This window comes from Aplidium turbinatum, chromosome 2, assembly GCF_918807975.1.
Source record: "Aplidium turbinatum chromosome 2, kaAplTurb1.1, whole genome shotgun sequence".
In the NCBI taxonomy this organism is placed as follows: domain Eukaryota; kingdom Metazoa; phylum Chordata; class Ascidiacea; order Aplousobranchia; family Polyclinidae; genus Aplidium; species Aplidium turbinatum.
The window spans coordinates 22,875,606-22,902,046 of record NC_137473.1 but is presented as its reverse complement, the minus strand read 5'-3'; the positions used below and the strand labels follow the sequence as shown (position 1 = coordinate 22,902,046).

Sequence of the window (26,441 nt, the reverse complement as noted above, 5' to 3'; positions counted from 1 at the left end):
GCATGGCACTTGGGGTTACCTTAATATTCAAATAGCCTACTGCTGACATTTCTTGAACAATTCATTCATTTTCTTATTTGAGCAACTGTTTAACCTGATATTTGCCACAGGAGTCATAGCGGCAATGCAATATGACACAGTAGGCAGTAGTTGAGTAGCATAATTATTACAATAGTCAATAGATTAATTTTTAATTTCGCAAACCAATTTGTTCCTTGGCAACCACATCAACAATTTCAATTGATTTTTCATTTTACAAACTGAACTGCTGTTTTTGAATGATTTGCATTTCTTGATACCAATTTACTTTACCTGTTGATAGCTCTTATGAAGAACTACCATTTACCGACTAGAGAAGATTTGCCGAATCCATTCTTGGTTTATTCTTCACTTTGAACATTTGGTTTTTATATCCCATGACGTACCGGTAAATAATTTTCTTAATATGTAAATGTTGAAGTAATTTTGCTCATCATTTTAATTTTGATTATAGAGGCTTACAGCATATTTTCCCTTTATGCAGCATTCATTGCAGTAATTTGTTTGTTTGTTTGCAGAACTGAAGATGCTCATTACTATGTAGCGAAATATATATTCTTTTTAAACATGAGGCTGGTTGAACTTTATTTTAATTCTCAACTTAATAGTCAATAGTATATTAATTGAGTTTCAGACAAAATTTAGGTAGGGGTCCGCAGAATTAATAATTTGTCTAAAGGGGTCCGTAACAACAAAAAGGTTGGGAACCACTGATCTAGAACTTATGAGCCTACCTTTGACCTTAGGCTACTTATAATATCCTTAATGTTCTATTCAAGCAGATTATCAATTTGTGTTGTGAGTACCGGTACCTCAAATTTTGTGTGAGACTCTAAATGTCTGAAATTTGTTTCCTGGTTTTCCGCTGGGACAAACTTGCTACAGTAGGCTAGTTTAGGGCCTAGGCTGTTGCTCTTGCTCTAAGATGCCACCTAATCCGTTGTGCAGTTAGCCTACAACGCATTTTACATGAGACTAACGTCACAGAGAAAGCCTAAGCAGCGTTTTGTAAAAAAAGAGGATAAAGTAACTGACTAGACGTTGCTTCCGCAAGGTTGTTAAGGCAAGGGTAGCTATCTGTCACCCTTCTCTCCAGTGCTAACAGACAGATCACAGTAAAGATGGTAATAATAATAAGAAACACACAGTTAGCGGATAACAATTATTACAGTAATCGTATGTTTACACCAGTAATAAATGACAGAAAATTAGCTGTAATATAGGAACCAACCTTCGAAAATGACTTTGTTTGCATACATTTAAAAAAAGATAGATAAAATATTTTTCATTTTTGTGGCAAGGTGTAGGCTAATTTCTTTAATTTGTGTAGTTGGTTATGTTGAAGCCAACAAGCTGTATGGTGTCCGCTTTAAATCAACTCCAGTTAATCACTAACGATAACCAACATACATACAGTACGGTATGTAATGTTCAAATAAAGAAGTTTCAGACAAAACACAACGAAACCATGAAAAGCATAATGTCAAAGTTATTTTTTTTCTTGTTGTTGAACAACACTGGAGAGCCTTTGTCGCTACTTTTCTAACAGATCCACTGTAAGCTACAACTCCAAATGCACGTGAAGTGATAACTTGTTTGGAAAGCGACAGCTGATAAACCAGTCGCTACAACATTGAAAAACATTTTCTGTGATTTTATTTTGTTCGTCATAAAAAAATTTTTAATAACCTAATTGCATCATCGGTAGTATTTATCTGGAGACAACAGCATCATCCCGAGAGCAACGAACGAAAACATGGCTTGCAGTAGGGCTTGCATACTTTGCATAAAGATCTGAATAAAACTGCAAATACAAAAATATATGATAAACAAATGGCATGATTAAGGAAATATTCTGGGCAGAGATACTCGGTAACAAAGCTTTAAGTCAACATTTAGAAAGTAAGCCTAAAATATTCACAACAGAAAAATCAAGAATGTCACGGATATTTTTGGATGCACAAACCGAGTCACTGATCGGATGATGTCAAAGGAAACTTTGGGATGCACAAACCGAGTCACTGATCGTTTAGGATCATAAATACATTTTAGGAGGCCGACGTTAAATTAAAACATATACCAGAGGTGTACAGAAGCCGGAGTCTCGGATTTCGTCTGTAGCCGGAGTCTGAAATCTTGTCAACTACAACTGGATTGAGGGCCGGAGTGATTTTTTGCCAGTTGACCCTTCTATCATAGTAACCTACCTACATTTACGCTGCACTTGGCTCACTTCTTATTTGTGTGTACTTCTGTGGTTTTACTTTTAATTTCAAGCAGTAATTTTTTTTACTTTAAAATACCGTATGCTTTTCTTTTTATGATATGGAAGTATTGGCCGATTTAGTAGCCTACACTTCTGACATGTACCCATTTGCATACTTGCAGTAGGCTAGTGAATTCAAGGGGGTACTTACTATTTAGTCAAGCTTCTTTGAATAAAAACTGAAAAAAAAACTTATTTATTCACTTGAACTACAACAAAAAAATTGTGACCTGTGTGAATGTGTGACTTGCAAGTTGCAAACAGTGACTTGATTACTAACAGCAGTTACAACGTAGGTTAAGTAGTTAGGCCGTTCAAAATTAAAAAAATATTTCGTTTCGAAGTGAAATTCGCTATCTTAATTTCGTTTCATTTCGAAATAATTTCTGAATTAAGAATTTCGTTTCGTTTTATTTCGAAATCCAAGCCATTTCGTTTTGTTCTGCCTTTGAAATAAAAAGAAATATACAAGAATCTGTGAATTTAAAAAGTGCCAAAAGCTCATACTTCAAAGTGAATTCGCATCATATTTGATAATAATCGCCTCACAAAGTGAGAAAATCTGAGCTCACGAGATGCTCATTTTTTATCTTTATTACATTCTCCTCAGCCGGGTTCCATTTTCTATTAGTACAATTTGGGTGCTTTTTTAAACCATAAACATACATAACTCAGCAACAACACTACATTTAACATTATAAAAACAAACAATTAGCGAACGTTTTCGGCTAGTCATACAGCCCTTTTCAAGCCTATTAGAATAAGCAAAATATTAAAAAAATACTACAAAATCATACAGTGTCACAACAAAAAATATTGTCAAATCTAAACATTTGAGAAACTGCTCAGTGCTCAACTTGCTCACACAAAATGATAACTGAAAAATTACGCAGCACAACGGGTCAAGTATTTGAGACTGAGAGGTAAAATTAATTGTTCAGAGAAGGACTCAGGCAAATTACGCAAGATGGACAAAAGCACAACACAAGATAGTGGCACAAACAAAGCAAAAATACGACAAGCACAACACGTGACAATTCAATCAAAAACTGTTATAAGATAAAGATAAGATGCTCCGTCAACAAACAATATTGCTTGTTGAGCCATGGGTTGAAAGATTTGATGATCAATACTTCGTGAATCTTCGTGTGGAACTCGGACAAACGGTTACGAACAATTTCGAAGAACTCCTATAAGAGTTTTTTGTTTGAACACGATTGGCAGTTTCTAATACAATCTTTAATTGCACTGTTTTTATTAAAATTAGCTAAGCTCAATTAGCTTTAGCTTTTACTATGATAGGCTATTGTATAATTCTTTAATATTTTTTTTTAAATATTTTTCATATAGCCTTGAAAAGAGCTGTATGACTAGCCGAAAACGTTCGCTTATTGTTTTTTGTTTTTATAATGATAAATGTAGTGTTGTTGCTGACTTATGTCTGTTTATGGTTTTGTATTAGTGTTGCCATGGCCACCTGGAGATGCGGCCTGATTTGTCACATTTTGCAGATTTTGATTACAGCTACTGCTAGTGTTTGACTGACATTTTTTGAAATGTTTTTACTTTTTGCGGTTTCCCAAAGACATAAAACTTTTTTGTTGCCTTGGGGAAGCAGTAGCAAATGAGAAAAAGCAAGTTGAAAAACGCTGAATCAGACTGTTATTGAAAAATTAACAGTCTGACTAAAATCTTCGAAATCAAATTTTCTTTGCTTTTCAACATGTGAGGATGTTAAAACCTATTGTGTCATCTGGAGAAAAGAGAAAAGAAAGCGTAAAAATCTAATTTTTAGAAAAATTTATTTAAACGTTCGCCTAAAGTTAGAAAAACCTGGAAATTTCTGCAAAATGTGACAAATCAGGCCGTATCTTTAGGTGGCCATGGTGTTGCCAATTTAGAAATGTTATCTTCAATTTAACAAAGTTGGAAAAACTTTAAGGTCATTAAAAAGAAAAAAAATGAATTTTCCAAATCTAGAAAGATTTATTCAATAAATATTTGAATAAATCAATTAAAAAGCTCAAAAATCCTTATAGTGTTGTACACCAACAATACAGAAAGCAAAGTAAGCGATTAAGGAAGTTCTTAGAAGTAGGTCGTTTCATGAAGATGCTCTTGAATAACTACAGTGCAGTCAAACTTACAGTTTTACCGATATGCCAATCGAAATATAAGCACAGAAATATGGCCTCAAGTTACCACTGCTGTCGGCCCAATCATTTAAGCTGATTTTGTTCAAAAAAGTGGTTCACCAACGTATCCAAAAACACACTTTTAAAACTACATTACAAAGTGGCAGGACATCTATAGAACGAATATAGAAGAGTTCAGGAAACGGAAACGAATAAAACAATTGCTACAGGGTGGGGAATTTTAGAAGCGAAAAAGAAATAAGACTTGTTCAGAAAAATTGCCAGCAGGCGATTTCGAAAGCGAATTACATTTTTGGAAACGCAAATGGATACCAACAAAGGAATGTCCATTGCAATGGTGGAAAGTGAATCAAACTCAATTTCCAATGGTGGCTAAATTGGCACACATTTTGTTGGCTATACCAACGATTTTATATTCTCCGTTAACTGTGGCCATTTTTTTGTTTGTTTGTAGGCTACTGCATCGTTTCTATATTGAGTAAAAGTTTTGTTCAATTTTAAAAACTATTCAAAACCCGACACCGGCTTACCCGGACATCATTAACAGAGTCGTTTCAAACATCCTGGTCTTTTACCGAAATTTGTTGTTGACGTTTCTGCAATCCCATGTTTTGTTCTGCTTGGCGGAGAAAGGGCGTTGGCTGTAGACCTCTTTTCCTAATGCTACACTTTTGTATTCAAAAAGGATGTTTAAAATGTCTTATTGACTTCCAGAGAAATGGCCTTCTAGCTGTAAAATATTTCGTTTCGAAATTACAAAATATTTCGTTTATTTTTGACCTACAATTTTTATCTTGATTTTGTTTCGTTTCGGAGCAAAAATCTTCAAGGTTTGGTTACTACTTGAAAATGTTCGTTTCGAACAGCCTTGCTAAGTAGGCTATCCTATAGTTGCATATAAGCCTATAAGTGCAGGACAAATACAGGAATGCAAAGAAAACAAAGGAATGTGGTACAAAAACATATAGGATAGGGTATAGCCTACTACAATTAACACAAACAAGCATGAGAGAAAAACTCAGACAATTACTTTTTCTGACCAGATCTTTTCCAGAAAAAGTGGCTGCCTGGAAGCGATAAATTTCGAGCGCGCCTACGAAAACACATGGCCTACACCAGGGGTTACCAAACTGGGGTTACGGCCTCACAAGGGGTTGCGTAACGAATTTCAGAGGTCGGCGAGAGTATACCAATTCTACACAAAGTACTGCATATTAATACTTCTGTGCAAGATGCTGTGAAAGCTATCAGAAATAAAAACAAACTGAACTGAGTTACGGCTGGACTTGCTTTGTGGCAGAAAGCAGTCGTAACCAATAACCCATCACACTTAATAAAAGTGTTTGCTTTTTTGTTTTGTGCCAGTAGTGTAGCCTACGTATAAAGTAGTAGGCTTTGAGTATCGATAGCTTGTTTTTAGTTTTCGTTCGAATTAAGCTTTTCAATAAATATTACAAACGTATACTTTGCACTGTTCATCATTTTAATCGTGAGAGACCGCGAAAATTCTTAGGAAATTAAAAGGGGTCGCAAGCAAAAAAGTTTGGGAAGCCCTGGCCTAGACAATGCGTATATTTTGTACAAGCCTTTAGTACTGGGCTGAAGTCGGTTGCATATAAAAGTGCAGGCGACTAGGGTTCTACATCTGCCTAAAATATATCTTCTATTGTTTTTAATGTTCAGTTGTTTTAGTGTTGATGTTGAGTGATTTCATTCACCGTTCATACAATATGAGCATATTGATAGTTGATAAAATAATGCCTGCGAATGAGAGCTATTGAATTTACTTAGGCCTGTAGATAATTCCATGTAATATTTAAACTATTAAATTGTGTTTATGTCATATTACTTGATAAAATGCTACTGCTTTGGGGGGTCTCCCCCAGAAAATTTTGAAAAAATTCCTTTGAATTTGGTGCATTCTGAGAGCATTTTCAACAAAAATGTGGGTATAAATATTCCTGTAAAATGGTGCTGTCTGGTGGCATAGCAAAAGGATAAGATCATGTTTTCTTGGGCATTTTTCGGTAATCTCTCTATGTTTTTATGTTTTTATGTTTTTTTGTTTTTTTGTTTTTTTGTTTCTATGTCTCTATGCTTTTTTGTTTCTAATTCCTGGCTGAGTTTTATTTGAATGTTTGGTATTGGCAAAACTGGCTCTTTTAATGCAGTTTCGTGTTAAATTAGGCAAACTTTGTTTTAGAGACATAGAGACTGAAAGCATCATTCTTAATATCGTGACGTCACACGCGTGCCAAAGGGAGGTTGTAACCCCCAACCCTCCCCCCCCTTGGCTACGCCACTGGACGATAGGTTACTGGCATAGGTACTCAGCTTGCATTGACAATAATGTTTAATTTCAACGGCTAGTTTACTCATTTGGATAGATGTTGTATTGAAAACAAACGATACGACATGACATTCTTAACGTCGCATTTAATGCCTTACGTAGATGACGTAGTTGGCTTACTAAACCCAATGAACTACGCGTATTGAGGGTACGTTCAGTGGCGTATGCAGGATTTTGTTCCGTGGGGAGGGGGGCATTCGATGTAATTTGACTTTTTTTTTTATCAAGAGTTGCCTTATGCTACTCTATAGTCTGACCAAGGTTTAAGATAACTTATCTGTTGGTGAAATATAGACTCTCACGGTCTTTGCGTAGGCTATGTCACTGTACAGATACCGATTCTGAATATGAAAAGCATGATAGTATGCCTAAACGGAGAAGTAAAAACCGCAATAGTTCGATCATGATAGGCAACGTCATTACCTTAATTGAAGCATAAATCGAACTACTCTGTGAAAGTTTAAATATCGAATGCAATTTTAACTTTAATCAAAAATTACCGCACTCTGAACTATAGAACGAAAAAGAAGGCCTACCCTAAACCACCCTCAAGCCAAGGCCTATGAGAGGGGGGTACGGAGGGTAGGCTACGGCGTAACACGATCTATAAAACAACATTGTCAACAACATCATCTATAAAACAACATTGTTAATTGCTTTGACAATGCAATCCAAAACATATTAAATGCCTTAATCTACGTCGTTAACTACTAAAACATTTTTAGGGGGAGGAGGCATGGCCCAATTGCCCCTCTGCGTACGCTAGTGTGCCCAGCAAGTATAATAAATGTGCCCAAAAAAAAATTGCAATCATGCTCCATAGCAAATATGGGACTCGAGTACATGCTAATCTCCAACCGACTTTAGCTTTCAGTTCAGAAGGCTTATGCGCAGTAGCTTATCTAGGCAACAAGCAGGTTATGTTGAAAATTTTGTAGCCTGTTGGCTACACCTACCCAAAAGACGTGAAATACCTCAAGTATAACACCAATGTTATTTTTTGCGTGACGTAAATTTCTAAACGCTGGTAGCCTACATTACTGAGTTCTTCTTGCTTATGAGCTGTCTCGATTTGTTGTCATTCGCTTGATTGCAAGAATCAATTACCAGGGCTCACCACTAGGAGGTTGACAACTTGACAACTGAGTTGACACTTGACAAGAAGTCACCTTGAGTTTATTTTCTTGTGCTTGTGAAAATGTTTGGCTAAATTGATCTGCTTTTGGAATAGCAAACAACAGCATTGTGGTTGGAAAGGGAGAACGTTTCTATGCTCTGCTTGATGAAGCTCAGGCGAGTTATAGAATGTTGAGCTTTTTATAAATATTTGATTATTAACGGCAAGTAAAAATTATTTTACAAAATATTATTAATTACCGTGAGGCCACTGACGACAGAAGCTTCTTCCACAGCAAACAGAGTTTAATACTTGCTTGTTACCTCGACAGAAACACTTGGTTCTGCCTCTTGAATCATATGATTCTACATCAAAATCTTTCTCAACTTTGTAAAGAACTTGAATCTGAAGGACGAGACATTCATGATGCGTATTGTTGTTGAAGCCAGGTGAAGATGAATTTTGATTCTGTGTTAACAAAACAAGTAGCAAAACTTTGACGTTTTAGTAAGTAAGCTTATTTAAATATATCGCCTTGTAAACTCTGACGTAATATTTCATCAATTGAGGTATCTTGCTTTTCAAATACTTACGAAACACTAATGAAAGATAAAGCTTTGGTAGAGAGTTTGCTTTGTTGAACCATAGAGAAATAAAACAAAGTAACTTCAGCGGGTTTAACATGATGTATTACATGTCGAAAACGTAAGTGTCGAAAACGTGAGAGTTTATTTTTAATTATGTTATATTTGTGTATGTAATACATCATGTTAAACCCGCTGAAGTTACTTTGTTTTATTTCACTAATGAAAGAAGCGTCAATAAATTATTGAATTTATTTATTTTTATTGTAGCCAACAGATGCTTTCATCTGGTATATGTTCGCACATGACCAGTGGGCGAGTGGTTAGCGCGTTGGGCTCGCAGTCGAGAGCCTGCATGTTCGACTCCAGCCACCCGCACTTGCTGTTGTTTTTCTGGGCAAGAAACTTTACGATAATTGCCTCTACCCAGTGATCGATTTCGAGTAATGGGTAGTACCAAATTTAAGTCATAAGTAGAGTACAACCAGAAACAGACATTGCAGTCGGCTGCAGCGTGGGTCAGGTGTACGTCGGAAGGCGTACCGATGCACCGATGCATAGCGCTCAAGTCCGCTTTCCCGCAATGCAGGACAAAGATAATAAAACAAACAAACAGACCATGGATTTATGAAAGAAGAAAAACATAATTAAGCTGTTCAAAAAAGAGTGTGCTTTTTTGCTGCTTATTCTTTCTTTTTTTCTAAATTGTTAGTCTTTCATTTTATTCTTTCCTTTCCTTAAACCACATTATTTTTTTACTTTCTTTTTCAACAAATGGAAACTGCACTTTGTCAACTCAACAATCGGCCTGCGTCAACGGTTTGAAGCCTCCACAAGCATGGGAAACTGCCAGGATTAATATTGCAGAGAAGATAAAGATTCTCTCAATCAATCCAAACAAACCAACAGTAAAAATATCATTGCACGTGATGGAAATCAAACTTTACAAGAAATATTAGTCAAATAAAATACACTACGTTGTAGGTTATAAGTGAATCATTATCACGAAGCTACGAAGTGACCAGAAATGACCATAACGGTCTTATATATTTGTATCAATAACAATGTGGCATGCAAAAAGTAAAAAGCTACAGGCAACAAAAATTGTCAATTTTATTTATTGTATTCAAGGGATATGAAGGCTTTTAATACGTCTGACAGTAGAAGGGCTTCTGTTTATCGTAAATAATCTCTATTTGCCGTAAAATGACAATTGGCACTGATAGTAGTTTAATAAATCTTGTTATGATAATCTGCATTACCGTACGCTATTAGCATCAGGACTGGATACTTACTGCATGCTCATTAGGGTGGTCCTCAAATGTATGCAAAAATTTCAAACTTAAAAAATTGTAGTGCACACACTTCTATTTAGTTCCTTTTTATATAAAAACATTTCCCTGAAAGTTTTTAAGAATTTGATAAAGGTTTAGAGGTGCCAGATTACAGGTGAAAATTTAATAAATTTAACGATTTACGAAACCCACCCAAGATAACGTAACATTTGTAATTGTACTTTAAAAAGATATAACACATCATGGCAGAACGAACATTAACCATGAGAAAAATGATATGTAAGAATACTGTACTCTCATCCAACTTTGCAGTAGGAAACACTGATATAATTTTCTAGTACTGTGCTTCGTGCATCATTATAACTCCAAAGTAGGCTATAAGTTATTACCGGAAAACTAGAAGTTTCACTCGCAACAAGATCAACTTGTGCATTCTAAAGATAAATACATAATACAATTCAGTCTGTGGATTGATACACTTTCTGAAGATTTTTTTGCTGCAAGTCGGAAGAGCATGCCGATTGCCGGTGCTGTTGAATGTAGAGCAACTTGTAAAATGTATTGAATTTGCTCTTTATCTTTCGCTAATACATTGATAAAACTTTGCATCAAAGCAACACCTCTTTCGGCAAAGTCATTGATTACATGGAGCCCACCAACAATGGCTTGCGCTTTCTCATAATTGTTATCAACATTCCATAATGTGATTTCCACCCTCAGAAAGTCACATGGTAAGTTGAGAATCTGGAAAAATCTCATGGTGTTTGATGTGACAAAGCGCGACAGATCTTTTGATGAAATATCATCTGTTACTCGAGAAAGACGCTTTGAAGGTGTAGCCTACTGCTTTGATGAGTTAACGTGGAAACCACGGCTTTTTTGAGTAACAGAAACAGCACCATTAAAAAATGCCAGGCCCACAAGTTCACTTATATACCATAAGCGCCTCGAAAATGTTTTCATGGCTTCTTGCGATAAACCTGTATCATGTTGCTCATACTCAATTACCCTTTTGAAGAACTCCAAGTCATGTCGTGGTGCACATTTAGCTGAAGGTGCTGTGAACCATGGTTTTACATATACACCTTCAAAACAAACAGAACAAATCGCTTTAAACCACGTTGCTCCTGACTTGACAAATCAAACTGCATTCGAAATAACCAGATTATGAGTGCATGCACTGCATATACACTATACAGCAGTTGCCATGCATCTGGCGCGATGACGGGCACCAGGATGACAGAATCGAATTCCGTGCGGTGGTGTTCCATTGAGCATTATGACCGATACTTCTAGAAATTCTTGGTAGTGGTCTCTTGGCTGAGTATTGTTACGCAGATGGTGGATACAGAACTGTATGATTTCATCAGAAAAGCTGCTTGTTGTGTTTGTAAGAAAGACTTGAGGAATTTTAACTTCTGGAACAGAATGGGCATTAACAAATGTTTGAAATCGAGAGTAGTAGTCAGTCCATAGCTCCATTGATAGATCAAAGGCACTAAAGTTAGACATTACATTGGAAACAGAACTTACATTTTCAGTGTGTGTAGAAGTTCCACTGGTACTTTCTCCCATTTTCTGAATAGTTTTAAGAAATATATCCATTTGTTCTTTACTTTGCTTATTCTGTTCTTCAATTTGAAGCTTTTGCTGTTGTAACTGTGTTTTCAGTAGCTCAACAAGTTCTTTGTTACTCATTGTGAAGTGGTTTCTTGCTGAAAACAACTTTTTAAAATCCAATCCTCGTCGCCAGTTTATATGTTGTGTTTGTAGACTGTTTAAGAATACTCAGCACAAGCATATATATGATTTAGAAAGTATATTGACACATTAGGTAACAGTAAGCTTCTTATTTGTTGACTTCAGTCTTAAAGCAGTAACAAGCACATTTTAAAACAGTGGTTCCCAACCTTTTTGTCTTGGTGACCTCCTTTAAAAAAATTTGTAGATTCCGCGACCCTCACTTATATTCTTTCCTAAATACAAGTAGGCCTATTCTATTAACAAATAATACAACAAAAGGCAGCAATAAAAATGTTTTTCTTGCATTTATTGACAAATCAATGCGATGGCTGACCTTGTAGGTCTGCAGCTAACCGTGAAATTCGAGGTTGCGTGCTAGACAGAGCCAGTCTCATGTCGTCTTCCACATTCATTCTATGTCTTTCCTTCGTTTTCATATGCAGAAGAGCTGAAAAACCACTCTCACTTTGATACGTCGTAGCGAAGGGCAGTAATATGCTAAGAACAACGTTGGAGAGAACACACTGTGGCTCTCAACACGACAACACCATTGGTGAATAAAGAAGTAAAGCCAAGGTTAATGTACTCTTCAACGTATTTTCGTTCTTTCTCCATGGAACGACGCTCCCTTTAATTATTTTATAGCAATTTCGAGTATTGAATGATCTCTGTTGTCTAACTCTAATATATACATTATACAAGGCTACTTCGTTAATAGAGTTTCAATTTACACTTTTACAGCGAATAGTCCTACACAGTATGCGTCCACAGTGATGTAATAAACGTGACTGTCGGACCTACAGTCACGCTTATTACATCACAGTGGACGCATATTGATGCAATAATGTTGTGCTACAAGCAATTCGAATGAAATGGCTAGCGGACCGGTACCTCGTCCTACTTACATTCACTTTTGTTGTTGCATGAGCAACAGCTTCGCGACCCCCTATAAAATGCTCTGCGACCTCCTTTGGGGGTCGCGACCCCCAGGTTGGGAACCACTGTTTTAAAACAAAATCAGTCATTGTACAAAATCGGTGTTTCCACTTTTAAATATAAAAATCAATTACCAATTTAAGCTGATAGCAATGCAACACTGCTGTCATCTTTTTCCAATGTCACATACTCATCTTTATTGAATGAACTCCATTTTGATTTAAATCGCTTAAAAAGGAGAATGTCTCGTCCAGATGATGGCCCAAGGCATGTCAAGAAGGTTTTTTGTAATATTAGTTCCAGAATATGGCTCAATTCTTGTGAAATTTGGACACAAGCACCAGACTTCTGACCAGTATTGCTGAATGGAACTAGCTTTAGCTGAATCTAGAATATTTGCTCAACTACAGACAAAGCTTTGGTAGGTGGTGTGACATAAGCAGCCAAGTAATAGTGGTCAGTGAAATGGAACAACATCATGCTGATACAAAGAGATTTAAAACCCAGTTTAAAAGAGGACAGTGTCTACAACTATATCAACACTCAACAGTTGGTTAATTACAACTTCAGTGTGTCAAGTATGGTTTTACAGACTGTAGGCTAGCTTCCCAACTCCCATATGTTCGCATAGGGAAAAAATCTGAATTTTCAAGGTAAGTCTGGCACCTCTAAGCAAAGTTCAATCTCTCTGAAATTTTTACAGGGTCCATTTTTGGTCATTTGGAAATGTTTTGGGCAGTGTCACACATGGCCACCTAAAGATACGGCCTGATTTGTCACATTTTGCAGAAATTTCCAGGTTTTTCTAACTTTGGGCGAACGTTTTTAAAATAATTTTTTTTTAAAATTAGATTTTTACGCTTTCTTTACTGTTTTCCCCAGATGACACGATAGGTTTTAACATTCTCACATGTTGAAAAACAAAGAAAATTTGATTTCGAAGATTTTAGTCAGACTGTTAATTTTTCAATAACAGTCTGATTTCGCGTTTTTCAACTTACTTTTTCTCATTTGCTACTGCTTCCCCAAGGCAACAAAAAAGTTTTATGTCATTAGGAAACCGCAAAAAGTAAAAACATCTGAAAAAATGTCAGTCAAGCACTAGCAGTAGCTGTAATCAAAATCTTCAAAATGTGACAAATCAGGCCGCATCTCCAGGTGCCATGTGTCACAATGCATTTTCTAAAATTCGGTTTTCGAGACCACCCTAATGCTTATGTGGTTACTTCTTAATTTAACTACCCGTATACTCAGGGCCGGATTTAGCTGATGGGGGCCCCCGGGGCACTTTTAGATCGGGGGGCCCCCAGCGCAAAACATTTTTCGCGCCTACGGCGAGAAAAACCACCTCTACGTCTACAGTAGCATTAATCCAGCACTGCACTGCACAACATTTTGCAGAAACTTCAAAGGCTGAAAGAAAAAAAAAATAATAACATAAAATCACATTTTTCCACGTAGGGGGGGGCCTTCAAAACTCGGGGGGCCCGGGGCACCTGCACCCTCTGCCCCCCCCCCTAAATCCGGGCCTGCGTATACTTGCTTTACATCTAGCCTACTGCAAAGGCTTTGTTAAGAAAAACAGCTTACTGGTAACTTTTCAACTGTCTTTCCAAACAAGCGTTCTTTAAATATACTTTATGTAACGTTTACAAACTGTCTTTGGTAGCTGACTGTACCCGCTGCACTACAAAACTTTCTGCAATTTTGAAAAAAACCTCATGTTTCACACGTTTCACGGTAAAAATCTGAACTGATAATGCAGAGAGAATGGTGGGCAACATATGAGTCAAAATAACCACAGGGTGGACACCAACTAGAGCAGGGGTTTTCAACCTTTTTTTACTGCGACCCCTTCAGAGCAATCAACGTAGCCTCGCGACCCCTATAAAAATATTCAACAAAGCATATTTAAGGCAAATTTAACCAAATTTGATTCATGCCGACATCCAGTTATGTTTGGTTTTGCTGTTCCAATGTAAACTTCTGAAACCAAAAACGTCTTTTTGCAATGTTATTACGGCTTTTATTTTATTTCCTCCGATTGTTATTTCCATTTTCTATCAAGCTTAGCTAGATAATAGAAAAAATAATGAGAAAAAGCTATATTTTCGCACTTTTACCGGTTGAATTATTGCCATCTTTTATGGATTTATTTAAATCAGTTTCAGTGAGATGGTTGGTGCTGCATATTTTTAACAATTAAGCTAGTCAATGCGTGCACTTGTTGCTGAAAAAACTTGCAAACAAAATGACTCTCCAGGTTGAAAACCCTTGAACTAGACTAGAGGGAGATCAAAAAAGATAGTGGCATGACATCGAAGAAAACATTGTCATCACCTGGACAAGAACACCAAAAGACAGAATGCCGTGAAAACTTATTCTGAAGCCATCTGCTCAGTAGAGGCATAACCGGCTGAGGATGAATATGAATAATAACAAAGAGAGTGATAGTCTTACCAAGACTGTGCAACATTCTTTCAACTTGGTAGTCATTTTCGATTCGGGTAGTTTCATGCAATTTCCCAATACATTCTCATTAGAAGAAGTAGAAAGCGTTTCCTCTTTTTCATGTTCGATGTAATATTCTGAAATGTATCGACTCATAGCTTGACTTTATGTTTTCTATTTTGGAAGATACAATCAAAATAATTAAACAATGCATCAAAACATATTCTCAACAAATTCCAATTTAGGTATAGTTTTGTTAAAAGCTGTTTCCCACCTTCCCCTGGGTAATTTCCGGGTTCGTAAGAATACTCATTCCATTTTTCTTCATTTTCGAGTCTTCCCGATGATTCTGGCGTATCAACATCGGAGTACAATTGTCCAATTTGCATCAATAAATATTCTTCTGAAGTATGCGCAGTGGCAAATTTGCTATTAACGCCGTCGCCAAGCTTTCCTTTGTTACTGTGCACCTTTCTTGATCGAATTGTTTCTGGGTATACTTCTCTGGCACCCGTTTCCTTTTCACCATCAATTTTGTTGAGCAATTCTAATGTGACAGAATCGATTGGGTAAGTCGACGTGACGTCAACCCTATTTTCTCCAGAGCCACCAAAAATAACATTCTTTGTTGGCAACAAATGTTTCTTTGTTGGGAAAAATGTTTCCTCAGCACTTTCGCTGCGTGTTTTGTTGCCTAAAGTTTCATTTGAATCACCAATTTGAAATTTATTTGAAACTATTTCATTGTGAGTTTTCGCGGATAAGGTTCCATTTAATAACAATTGTGGGTTGCTGGAGGTAAAAAAGTTGTTGTCAATTTTTTTGGTTTGTTTTGAGGAAGACGTAATGGAATTATTGCTCTGACTTGAACATATTTTTTCTTTTAAAGAAAACAGATTTTTGAAAAACTTGTTAGATTTCATCCCTTTATAATTAAGAAAATTTCCGTTTGTATTTGAATGAACAATGTATCTGGTGTCAGCTCGCACAAGTTTCTTAGAGTAGTTTCGAAAATTACTATAATTCGATAAGATTTGTAATTTCTGAGATGTGGTCAAACCAAGTTGAAGGTTTGAAGAATCAAGTTTAATGTTGTCTAACGATTGCGAAAAAAACATTTCGTAGGTTTCTGCAACCAGGCGAGTAATGAAGACAGACTTGCGGTTGCTCGTTTGGTTTGCGGCAACGTTGACTTTCTTTTTAATTGCAATTTGAAAAGTGGCGTTTGCAATATTTAACGTCATTGTTGATGTGTCAGGTTTCATGGACCCCAGTGAAGCGACGCTGTTTGATGACTTCTTAGTTACATAAGTCAAGTTTGATAACTTGTTGTTGGATGCAATCGTGACGTCGGCTACGTGTGGTGTTTCATGATCATTTAATCCTCCAATTTTTGACTCGGGTATATGCGTGAAAGACAAAATATTTCGATCGGTATTGCTTTCTTGTTTCGTCACAGTCTTATCACTGATTGCAGTATTTGTTTGAATTTCTTCAGCGTTTGTTTTGTCTGTATTGATAGAAATTGTTGCAATTGATGATGCTTCCAAAAGTCTCACATCTGCTTTTGAATCGTAAAACATATTTGTTGTTTTTGAAAGTGTTGCTGTAAATGTTTCTGGATTGCTGGTATCGACTGTTGCAGGCTGGTGAGATGGAGGCAGAACTATTGTTGCATAAGATGGTTGATGTTTCAATGTAACCGAAGCAGTAGACGTACTGAAGACTGGTGCTGCTACAGATGTGTTTAAAGTTGTTTTAGGGTTGAAATGTACACTTTCTGGAGACGTAATTGATGAGATGAGCTTTGAATGAGGGTTTTTTTCAACTGCTTTTGTGTCAAACTTTAGTGTTATCCTTGAAGGCAAAGTAGATGAAAGCCGCTCATATGAGGTAGATAATGAACTTTCAGTTTCTGGTTTCGTTGCTGCAGGCATTGCAGTTGAGGAACTTTTATAACCAAGAAACACGTTTTTCTCCTCGTTTTTTATTGTTTCAAAATGCAATGAGTTGTTTTTTGTGGAGTACACATGTGGTTTCGTTGAAACTTCATCACGTGTATGTGGAAACTCCACAGATTCTTTTTTTGGTGGTTCAAAAACTGCTTTTTTATCATCGCATGCATTGTTGCCATCTTCACAAGGAATAGAAACACATTGGCCAATCTGTCTGAAGGCATAGCCAGAACAAATCAATTGAGGCGATCCAATTACGATCTGCATAAAGTAAATTAGGTTACGATAAGCTAAAAATCTCAATTAAAATAACCAAGAAACTGGAACAACGGTTTGCTATGTCAAGATTAGTAAAGGTGACCGTGATGTCCGCTTCTGGATACAAAGATGAGCAAAGCATTTAAATTATTAGTTAGTGAGAGGTGGAGTGCTATACTGTACCTTCAGCAGACTACGTGAAAATCGAAATGAAACGGTAAAATTTGCAGAGTTATCCACTACCGCATAAGCTCTAATTTAATTCACAGCGTTAGGTTATATTGTTATCTTTAAAAGTAGTTGGTTCTGTTACACTACAAACATCCCAAACTAAGTAACTCAACTAGATTTAACATCATTCATTCAGACAAAAAGAAATAGATTACGCCAGGTAGATTCAATTTATATTTTGCTAATATTTGTATTTAGTTTCAGAAGAAATAAGGTTAAACGTGATTTTGTCAGTTTTATACAATCATTTCTGCTACAGGTATCTATTGTAACGTGTTGTGTGCAACATACATCTACGTTCCAATTAGAAACGTTAAAAAACGGGGAAATGCACTTTCGAGATCTTGTTTTTAGGCCACAAGAACCACAAGTTTTGCTGCATTGGCTCCACTCGCCCCATTCAGTTTCATGAATGCCTTCAACTGAAAATACAAAAAGCTTGTCCAGTTAACCACTGCTTCACAACAAGTGGGCCACAAAAAGTTTCAAGGAGTTGCAGTTTTTTTGCATGTAGCCTAATTAAACTTTCTACCACTAAATATCATAAACAGCTGCACAATTTTAAACTAACCCTTGAAAATGCAACAAAAATTTATAAGAATTTTCGAAAATAGCACACGTTTTCCTGAGGTCTTATGATATTTTATGCTGTCAATGTTATGTTTCTCAAATCCTTATGTAACTTATCGTAATTTTGCTGCAAGCAGGCAAAACAGTTACTGGTAAAAGTGTGGCTTACAGTAAACTTACTGTAAAATGATCCACAATAACTAGTAAACCAACTACAGCATATTTTAGCCAGGGACGGATTCAACAAGTAGCGCGAGAGGGGAGGGGGTGATTTGTGTTTTTTTAGGGGGTTGTTTCACCCAAATGACCCCATTGACTCCGCCACATCTGGACCGGCCAATGATATTAGTGGAACTTTACTCCATGCAAGGGTTAGCACTTTTGCTTTTCTAAATCACAATGTGGAGTCGAATAACAAATCGATTACTGTAGGTCTAGTTCTAGTATAAAGAAGTAGGATTCAATACCATAACAAAAGGGCTAATATGAATCTTCATCAACTAATTAGTGGTTGCATAACAAATAAAAATAAAACGCTAATTATCTCACGTCAGTACAAAAGAGTAATTTACCTCACACCTAATGGTTTCCTGCAATATTTAGGTTAACCTAAATTAACAAGTAGGCTAAGTAAAAAAAAATATCAGTGTTAGTGATAATTTTTTATTCACTTGGTGATTTATGCAGATCAGTTTGTATCCTCTGTGGATCCTTTTTGTATCATGGGCCAATCCTATAGATGTTTGCTGGAACACTTCTTCATTTTCTTTGAATTTTAACCTAATTCGGCCTATAACAAACAAACGATACAAAACACGAAAAGTAGGCTATAGCTATGTGATAGAGGATATAGTAAAAGTGACATTACCTAAACACCTGTTCATATTCAAGCACTTTCTGTTTTCAACGCTATCTCCTCTGCAGCCCGTTCCTCCTTGTGCAGGTGTTGGATTGTTGCAAGTCCTCGAACGAACCTGGATTCCTTTGTTTAAAAGACATTGCGTCGCAGTACAGAGACTCCAAACACTCCATTCTCCCCAGTTTCCATCAATTGGGCATGTATCTGCACATGGTTAGTGTTAGAATCAGTGCTACATAGCAAATTAGGCAAACCAAAACACATAGGCCTAGCGCTTATAGAGCAACGTTTGCATATCATTATTTTATAAAGTTTTTAACGCTTCGTGCATAATAATCATCCATGTAGCTTATACACACACACACACACTTGTTTTAAAAAACTTGTTTAATACTTGTTTAATACTTTACTTTATTATCTCGGATGATAGCCAAAGGTGGTCCAAAAATGACCAAAAAAGAAAGCACCTCAACAGCAAACCTTGAAAAGGACAATTTTCCTCTTCATTTGAGAGTCCACTGCATGATGAAGTTGTATTAGCTGATGATGCGGTTTTCACCATTTCATATGTTCCACATTTGCACACACGAACACGCTTTTGTATTCCCCTTATTCCTGCTGACGCATCGCTACACGTTGAACTACAAATCTCCCAATCGCCCCAGCTACATCGTTTCTTTGTCTCTGCAAAACCAGCCATCCGTGCACTCTAATCTGCAGTTGTTGACTTCCAATAGCTTACTTCTTTTGAGCAAAGGTGTGCGAGCAAGAAAAATTTTAACTGAGGTGTGAGGTGGAATGGATGAGTTTGTAAACTGTATAGGCTACAATTTTGATAGAGTGATAGTTTTGATAGATGATAAGCAAACGAAACCAAACACAACATTTATCATGACACAAAAAATAATATGTGTGCGCTTTCGGTTCTCAACATAATATGATCTAATCTCCTTTAAAATAGCACAGCCGATATTTCAAAAATGATTATTTTTTTTGCGATTTTAACAGCATTTTAGTGCTTTAACAATTAAAGGTTGAAATGCAGTGGGGACGAGCAGTTACTCTCACAACAAAAGAATAAGCAAATTATTGTAGCACATAAGCTTGGGATAGCCTAGTAGTCGTGACAATTGCAAAAAGAAAAGAATAAATAAAAGAATGATTTTAAATAACACAAAGAACTTACTGTAGGGGGCAGACCAGGTATCACTTAAAACAAGCTAACTAAACTATTAAATAAACTGAAGAAAAATTTGATCAAGTAAAACTTGTTATACGGTAAAGATCACTGGTAGGAAGAACAATGAAACTTCGGACACGGGAGAACTCCCTAAAATCTTCTTTAGTTTTAGGCCAATCAGAATGAAAGTGACACGATCGTAATTGGGCGAAGCTGGCATGGTGTGTGTATAGATAGTTATGCTATTTACACGCCATCAATACATAAACAAGCCAACTAAATACAAATACAAGCTAAACTACTATGAGCACCAAAATCAATCAAGCTCAAATGTAAAAAGCCAGGCTCACCTTTTTTATTTTGTTACAACGTAAAGCTTTGGTAGAGAGTTTGCTTTGTTGAACCATAGAGAAATAAATTTATTTATTTATTTCTCTATTGTTACAACGTGTAGGCTAAAAGTCAGCAACGAAATGCATGCGGTAGGCTACTTGATGACGTCATTCCATAAATTCGTCAGTATGACAAATGGTAAAATTATTGCAATGTTCAGTTGCAATTGTTGCAATGCATGATGGATGGTTTCGACAAAAGTAAAATCCTAAGTTTCGTCAAGGAGCTTACCGCGACATGGCTCTTCATTGCATGGCAAATGATCCCGCCAAGGGCCAGGACAAATACCTCCGTCGGGCCTGTTACATTGGCGTAATCTTACGATTGTCCCTTTACCACATGTGACGCTACATGGGCCTTGGGTGGCCCAAAGGCTCCACTCTAAAGTTTAAAGCGTAAAAACAGTAGATATCAAATTTAAAAAAAACATCAAATGCAAAATTGATAACCCAAAAGTTTACGTCTCTCAAACTATGACAAAATGTACATGGATCCATAATTTAAGATGCAACCAAACTATTCAATCTGGATACAGCTCTCGTCTGTGTCGCCGAGTGGTGAGAGTACGACGCTCGAAAGAGCATGCAGCTGTGTCGCTGGCAGGGCACAGGCATATTTGAAGGTGGGTACAAAAATTAGCTTCTTTGCCTAACAGTCCATTTTTAAATCTACATTTTAATTTTCGGGCATTGGGAGTATGCCTGGATACGATAAAAACGTATAGGCAGCTTTCTCTGTATGTGGAATCCACAAGAAAATAATACGATAAAAAGAAATGTCAAGTCAAGCAAAAACTATGTAGAAATCAGATAGAAAACAAACTACTTAGCAACCGGTAGTCATAAACTATTGGTACCGCAATGAAAACGTACACCACGAACATTTTGTTGTAATCGAATATACAACAATTTTTTTATGCAACAATTTGGTCTACTGTAAAGACGAATTTGACATCGTTTGCCAAGTTATGTTCACTCTGCTTGTAGATTATTCAGAACCTCAGTTCAAAGCATATCTCAACTTTTGCAACACGCTTATGTATCGTAACAAAGGAAAGGCCATTCTTCAAAAGCCTCTACAAGTACAAGGCTTTGTCAGTCCCAGGATGAAGATTCAAAAGGAAACCAAAGCCCCTTTTCATGTAACAATTACACAAAACAAGTTATCAAAACCGTATCTCACTACTCACCGGCACAACCTCCTACATGACAACTTTTAAACTGGCGACCCAATCCCATACATCTTTCACCGCCACACTTTGGAGTTGGATTTGTACAGCTGCGAATCCTAAATTCCAAACCAGATCCACATGACACCGAGCACCCAGTGGAGGGGGACCAGGTTGTCCATCCGCCATCAACTGGAATCGAAAATAATTAAAAAAATTAAAAAAGTTTATGTCTGAATGTTTTAGAGTAAAACATATAGGAATAAGCTTCAGCATTCTGCTGTTTTTAATTTGTTTTCTTTTCAACCACATGGCGATGGGGCTTTTCTTTAACTTAGCCTACTTATATGGTAAAGGTTGTTATGTTTTTGAAAATAAATTATACTGATCTTACAACATCTCTGCAAGTAGATTGTGTAAATAACACAGTTGAAGCTTGTGTTTAAACTTTAAAAAATTGGAGATTCATTCGATTGACCTTTTTTTAATGTTGATAAGCTATAAAGTAAAATAAAGGCGCTAATCACATCCTACATATTCGGCTGCATATGACCGAGAAAGGGTATGTATAAAGATGTGAAAAATCGGCATCGATCCGTTATATCTTATTAGGGTAGAAACGCTTGATAGCCTATCATGGAGGTTGAAAATAGTCAGTTCTCAAAATGCAGAAAACGCTTTTAAGTTTAGTGCTAAAACTAAACTTATTATTATTGATATTACCTCCACCACTCCGACGTGTGCAGTTGCAGCGCATCTCATTCTCCAGACAATTGATTGCCTCCTGGATTCGTAAGTGCAGGAGTGGTGGAATCAAATTGCGCAATGAAATGACTTCAAATTCGAAATAAATTTTTTCACCAAAAAAATTATGTCGAATCCAAAATAATTTCATAAAAAAATTTACCTGGGATAGAAATTAAAATTCATGTGCAAGTAGCCTACAGATACACCTAACATATAGTTACTACTATCTAAAACCTCTACAGCCTGTTTCACCCTAAAAGAAAAAAGGGGGATCATCAGAAGGTGTGCAAGTAGCCTAGATATATATAATAAACAACGAAAATAAAAACTGCGCTAGTTACTTGGGCAGCAAGACTTCCACAGACATCTTCGACTTTCGAAGTCATTTCTTCCTCTCATCCCTGGACACACTGTTGTGCTGCAACTTCTTCTCCTCGTCTGTCTCCCCATTTCACAAGATCTAGAGCAGGATGTCCATTGACTCCAAGCGCTCGGCCAACCTCGCACTTTATGGCAAGACTACAAAGTTGTTGCGTCACAATGTTACAAAGTAGGCAAGGTATTACTGTAGAATAGAAACCTAATTTTGATCAGCATTGTCAGAAGGGGATTTTCATTCTTAATTTTTGGAAATTTTAAAAAGTATGAGGACTAGTGGAGAAATAAAACTGTATTTGGAAAAAATTTGGTCGGCCTATATCTATTTTTACCACTTGAAACAATTGATTAAAATTTCATATTTTTTAGAGATAAATCCAATGCATTGTTAATCATATTTGTGATTTTTTTTTCGGCTTTGAACCATTGAAGCAGGCCTGGTCACCGAGTTTGACAGTGCAGCTTCCGATTTTTGAAATGTTGTTGCCTGTGAATTATTCCATTAACTAGGTACCACTGAATGGAAGCAGTTGTTTAATGCTTTACTGAAGCGCAAACCCTGGCGCTGCTTAATCTTACGTTTTTTTGTTTTATGCACAAACTCGGACAACTTAACTATTGCGACGATCCATAAAAAAGCAATATTTTTAAAGGCAATCAACCATCATTCGCAAGCCCATCTAACAACAGAGGTTTCTCCGCACAAGTAGGCCAAACCTGCCGTACTGAAAATTCAGTTTCATTGGCTATGGTTGGTCACAGCGGTAAACCATAATCTCTTCGTGGGAAAATTGTAACATAAAGTTCCCAGATCCGTTCGTCTGTATGTAATGACCGAAAAGAAACACTCTTTTGAAAACGTCTATTCAAAGTTGTATTTCTGTAAAATTAGCCACCTGGCTGTCGAAATTGGGTGCAACACCGTACACCACTAAAAACTTGTCACTACAACAAACTACTTAGATAAAGACGGATTTTTCGTCCAGCTGACAAGCACTAAGCAAACAGTTAAATATTTGACCAACTTTCGAATCAACAATTTTAAAATGACTAGAATAGATTTCAATATCTCAAACTCACGTACGCAGTTACTGTGACGTCATAGTGAAACATTGTGAAGTAATTCTCAACAGGTGTGATACAAGTCTTACGAACGATGGTGCAATCTTGGCTCATTTTTTAGGAAAAATTCCATGACGTAAGATTCAGTAGACCTGAACGGTTTTATATGACGTTTGATTTGTATAGAGATTGGCCGTAACATAGCGGCCCCTAGTTATGACAGTCTAACATGGCATAACTAAAAAGGAATTTAAGGACAATCGTGAGCCAATGAATAAAACACACGATACACAAATTGTTTGAGTCACTCACGTTTAGGTTAATACGCAAATACAAAGGGCATGCAAAGAATGAACAACAATAAGAATAAACACGACGATACATGAAATTGGTACCATAGGTACACGCTAAAATGACGCTATATACATACAATAGTTGCGATAATAACCGACTGTTCTGGGCTCAGACAAGTGTCGGCCACCGCAGACAAAACCAGGCTCAAACCTTAACACTTAGGTGTTCTTTACGGGGGCGAGGCACGAAATATCCTTCAACACATAGTCTACTTTCACTTTCCCTGTACTCTCATCAAAGTTGCAGACGGCAACTTTAGCTCTACGAACCACAGGCTTCCCTTTCCTAATTTGTGGGACCACCTCATGCACCCTCCCAAGTTGATACTTCCCACGTTTACCAATGTCTTGAAGAGAACCCACCACTACAAGTTGACCAGGCTCCAAATTGTCGGCCATTTTTAACCATTTTTTCCGCCCTGAAGCCATGGCAAGTAAAAATCGATCCATTTACTCCAAAACTGCTGAGAAAGTGACAAATTGAACCGATAATCCCTTCTTAGTTGGTCACGATCATGTGGTTGCCAACAGCACAGTATGGGTCTAAGTATGGGGTCAAAAGTGAGGCAGGGGTGATGACAGTAAAATCCCTAGGGTCGTCACTCAAAGGTACCAAAGGGCGTTCGTTCACGATCCGAACAGCACTGCCTGTGTACGTAAGCAGTTCAATAAAATTGGGCTTACGAATTGAAGAGTCCAAAATGTGAAAAAAGTACTTAGTCATATCAGCCACGAAACCAAATCTACTCAGCCGAAATCTGGCCAAGAGATCTGCCAGAGGGTTTAACAAATCAGAACCAGAAAACATTACATCATTAACACAAGTTTCTCGAAATTCAGACTTGCCATCGTAAACAATACGCTTTTTTAATTGTGACATCACAAAGTATGGTAAATACCATTCAAATCCCTTGACATGTCCTGCTTCACCAGCACGCTCAATATAACCATTAGACTTAAGATCTTTCATGGTGTCAGTAAGGAAATCACGAAGTTCAGGTTGTTTTAAAGCTTTCTTTCTTAAAGCAGCAGCTCTATCTGACGCCAACACAAAATTGTTAGGTAGATCAATATCTTCCTTCAACGGAACAGGTATCTCAAATCGACCATCTTTCAACTCAATATTCGGTTCAACAAGTTCTCTAGCCAAAATGTCATTGCGAGACAATTCACAGGTTTCATTTTGCAAGGTCAAATCCTGAATGACTTTATTCAGGTCTGCTATTTCCATATCACGAGACTCAATTTTACGCTGAAAGCCAGAGATGACATCCGACTCTGAAAACGTCTGCACTCTGCACACGTTAGCAACGCTTTCATCTAAGGGTGACTTACCACCACAAGCCAACCAGCCGAGAGGAGTGAGTAAAGCATGCGGTTCACTACGATTTTCACCAACACGCTCCTCTTTGGCCCACATCAAATAAGCGTTGTCGTTGCCAATCAGTACATCTACAGTACTACAATCATTCAAATGAAACATATTCACGTCATGAAAATGACGGAAACCATTTAAATCTTGTTTATGCGGTAAAGTTTTAACATCGTCAGCCCAAGCTGGGTTAACCACCGAAGTTATATCACAAAACAATTCATCTGTCTCTAACGACTGGATGTTGAGTTTGACAAGGTCAGCACAAGTAGGTTTCTGACCAGCCAGAGTATCCATTTTAAACGACGCTTTATCGTACGGTTTAAGACCAAGTTCGCACACCAAATCACTCGAAACAAACGTCAACTGCGAACCAGGATCATGCTGACAATACACCAACTTCGATTTGCCAGTCATTGGATTCAAAACACGAGCAGCAGTAACGCGGTTAAAAGCTGCTTTAACATTTCCAATCTTAACATTACGCACAGGAACTCTGGCACCAGCATCATCTTTGCCAATCGAATCCAGAGAATCACGTGACGTCACATAAAAATCATGCCGAAGAAAATAGTGTTTCCTATCGTTGTTAGGCCCACACTTACGACAGTTATTTGCATGAACGCAATCCCTAACCATATGCTGGCGCAAACAATTCAAGCATTTGCCAGCTTTCACAATGACATCTCTCCGATCTTTAGGTGTCAAGCGCAAAAATTCTTTACAATTAGACAAAAAATGATATTCAACTTGACCACGTGACGAACAACAAATGCATGCCGGTAGGTTTTTACGTCTGGCTTCACCACCGCGCGGCGCGCCAACAACAGTCGAGCACTGCGAACTACCCGACACCACATCACCATGGGGTTCCACCGACGTCTGCCTAACCGGACATGAAGGCAATTTTCCTTTGCCAAACTTTTTAAAATGCTGCGACTCACCAGAATCGCCCATTAGCATAATGCTAAAATCAGT

At 37.2% G+C, this 26,441-nt stretch overlaps 2 protein-coding genes across 3 annotated transcripts; both read right to left on the bottom strand.

Annotated features, from left to right (window-relative positions):
* Positions 1–1,149: 1,149 nt before the first annotated feature.
* LOC145765389 (uncharacterized) lies at positions 1,150–16,534 on the bottom strand. 2 transcript variants are annotated; one of them, XM_082577206.1, is made up of 4 exons: positions 15,212–16,534; positions 14,947–15,074; positions 8,189–8,396; positions 1,150–1,843 (listed from the first exon to the last, which is right to left on the bottom strand). In XM_082577206.1, exons 1-4 carry the CDS (start codon positions 16,518–16,520, stop codon positions 1,770–1,772), a joined length of 1,719 nt encoding a protein of 572 aa, XP_082433332.1. In that variant the 5' UTR covers positions 16,521–16,534; the 3' UTR covers positions 1,150–1,769. The 2 variants fall into 2 exon arrangements, with proteins under 2 accessions (XP_082433332.1, XP_082433333.1); XM_082577207.1 differs by having other exon boundaries at positions 8,252–8,396.
* A 255-nt stretch (positions 16,535–16,789) lies between these two features.
* Positions 16,790–22,748, bottom strand: LOC145788432 (coadhesin-like). Its single transcript, XM_082600199.1, has 8 exons — positions 22,640–22,748; positions 21,573–21,743; positions 20,615–20,764; positions 19,291–19,494; positions 18,820–19,014; positions 17,673–17,803; positions 16,994–17,153; positions 16,790–16,794 (listed from the first exon to the last, which is right to left on the bottom strand). Exons 1-8 carry the CDS (start codon positions 22,746–22,748, stop codon positions 16,790–16,792), a joined length of 1,125 nt encoding a protein of 374 aa, XP_082456325.1.
* Between the last annotated feature and the right edge of the window lie 3,693 nt (positions 22,749–26,441).

Coding starts and splice junctions, on each gene's coding strand:
- LOC145765389 (XM_082577206.1), bottom strand. CDS start 16,520: ATGTTTTACGATTCAAAAGCAGATGTGAGACTTTTGGAAGCATCATCA. Junction 15,075..15,211: donor CGGAAATTACCCAGGGGAAG/GTGGGAAACAGC, acceptor GATACATTTCAG/AATATTACATCGAACATGAA. Junction 8,397..14,946: donor AAGAATGTTGCACAGTCTTG/GTAAGACTATCA, acceptor TTGTTAACACAG/AATCAAAATTCATCTTCACC.
- LOC145788432 (XM_082600199.1), bottom strand. CDS start 22,748: ATGGGGAGACAGACGAGGAGAAGAAGTTGCAGCACAACAGTGTGTCCA. Junction 17,804..18,819: donor GAATATGAACAGGTGTTTAG/GTAATGTCACTT, acceptor TTGTATTTTCAG/TTGAAGGCATTCATGAAACT. Junction 17,154..17,672: donor TTTCTAATTGGAACGTAGAT/GTATGTTGCACA, acceptor TACTTTATGCAG/ATCGTAATTGGATCGCCTCA.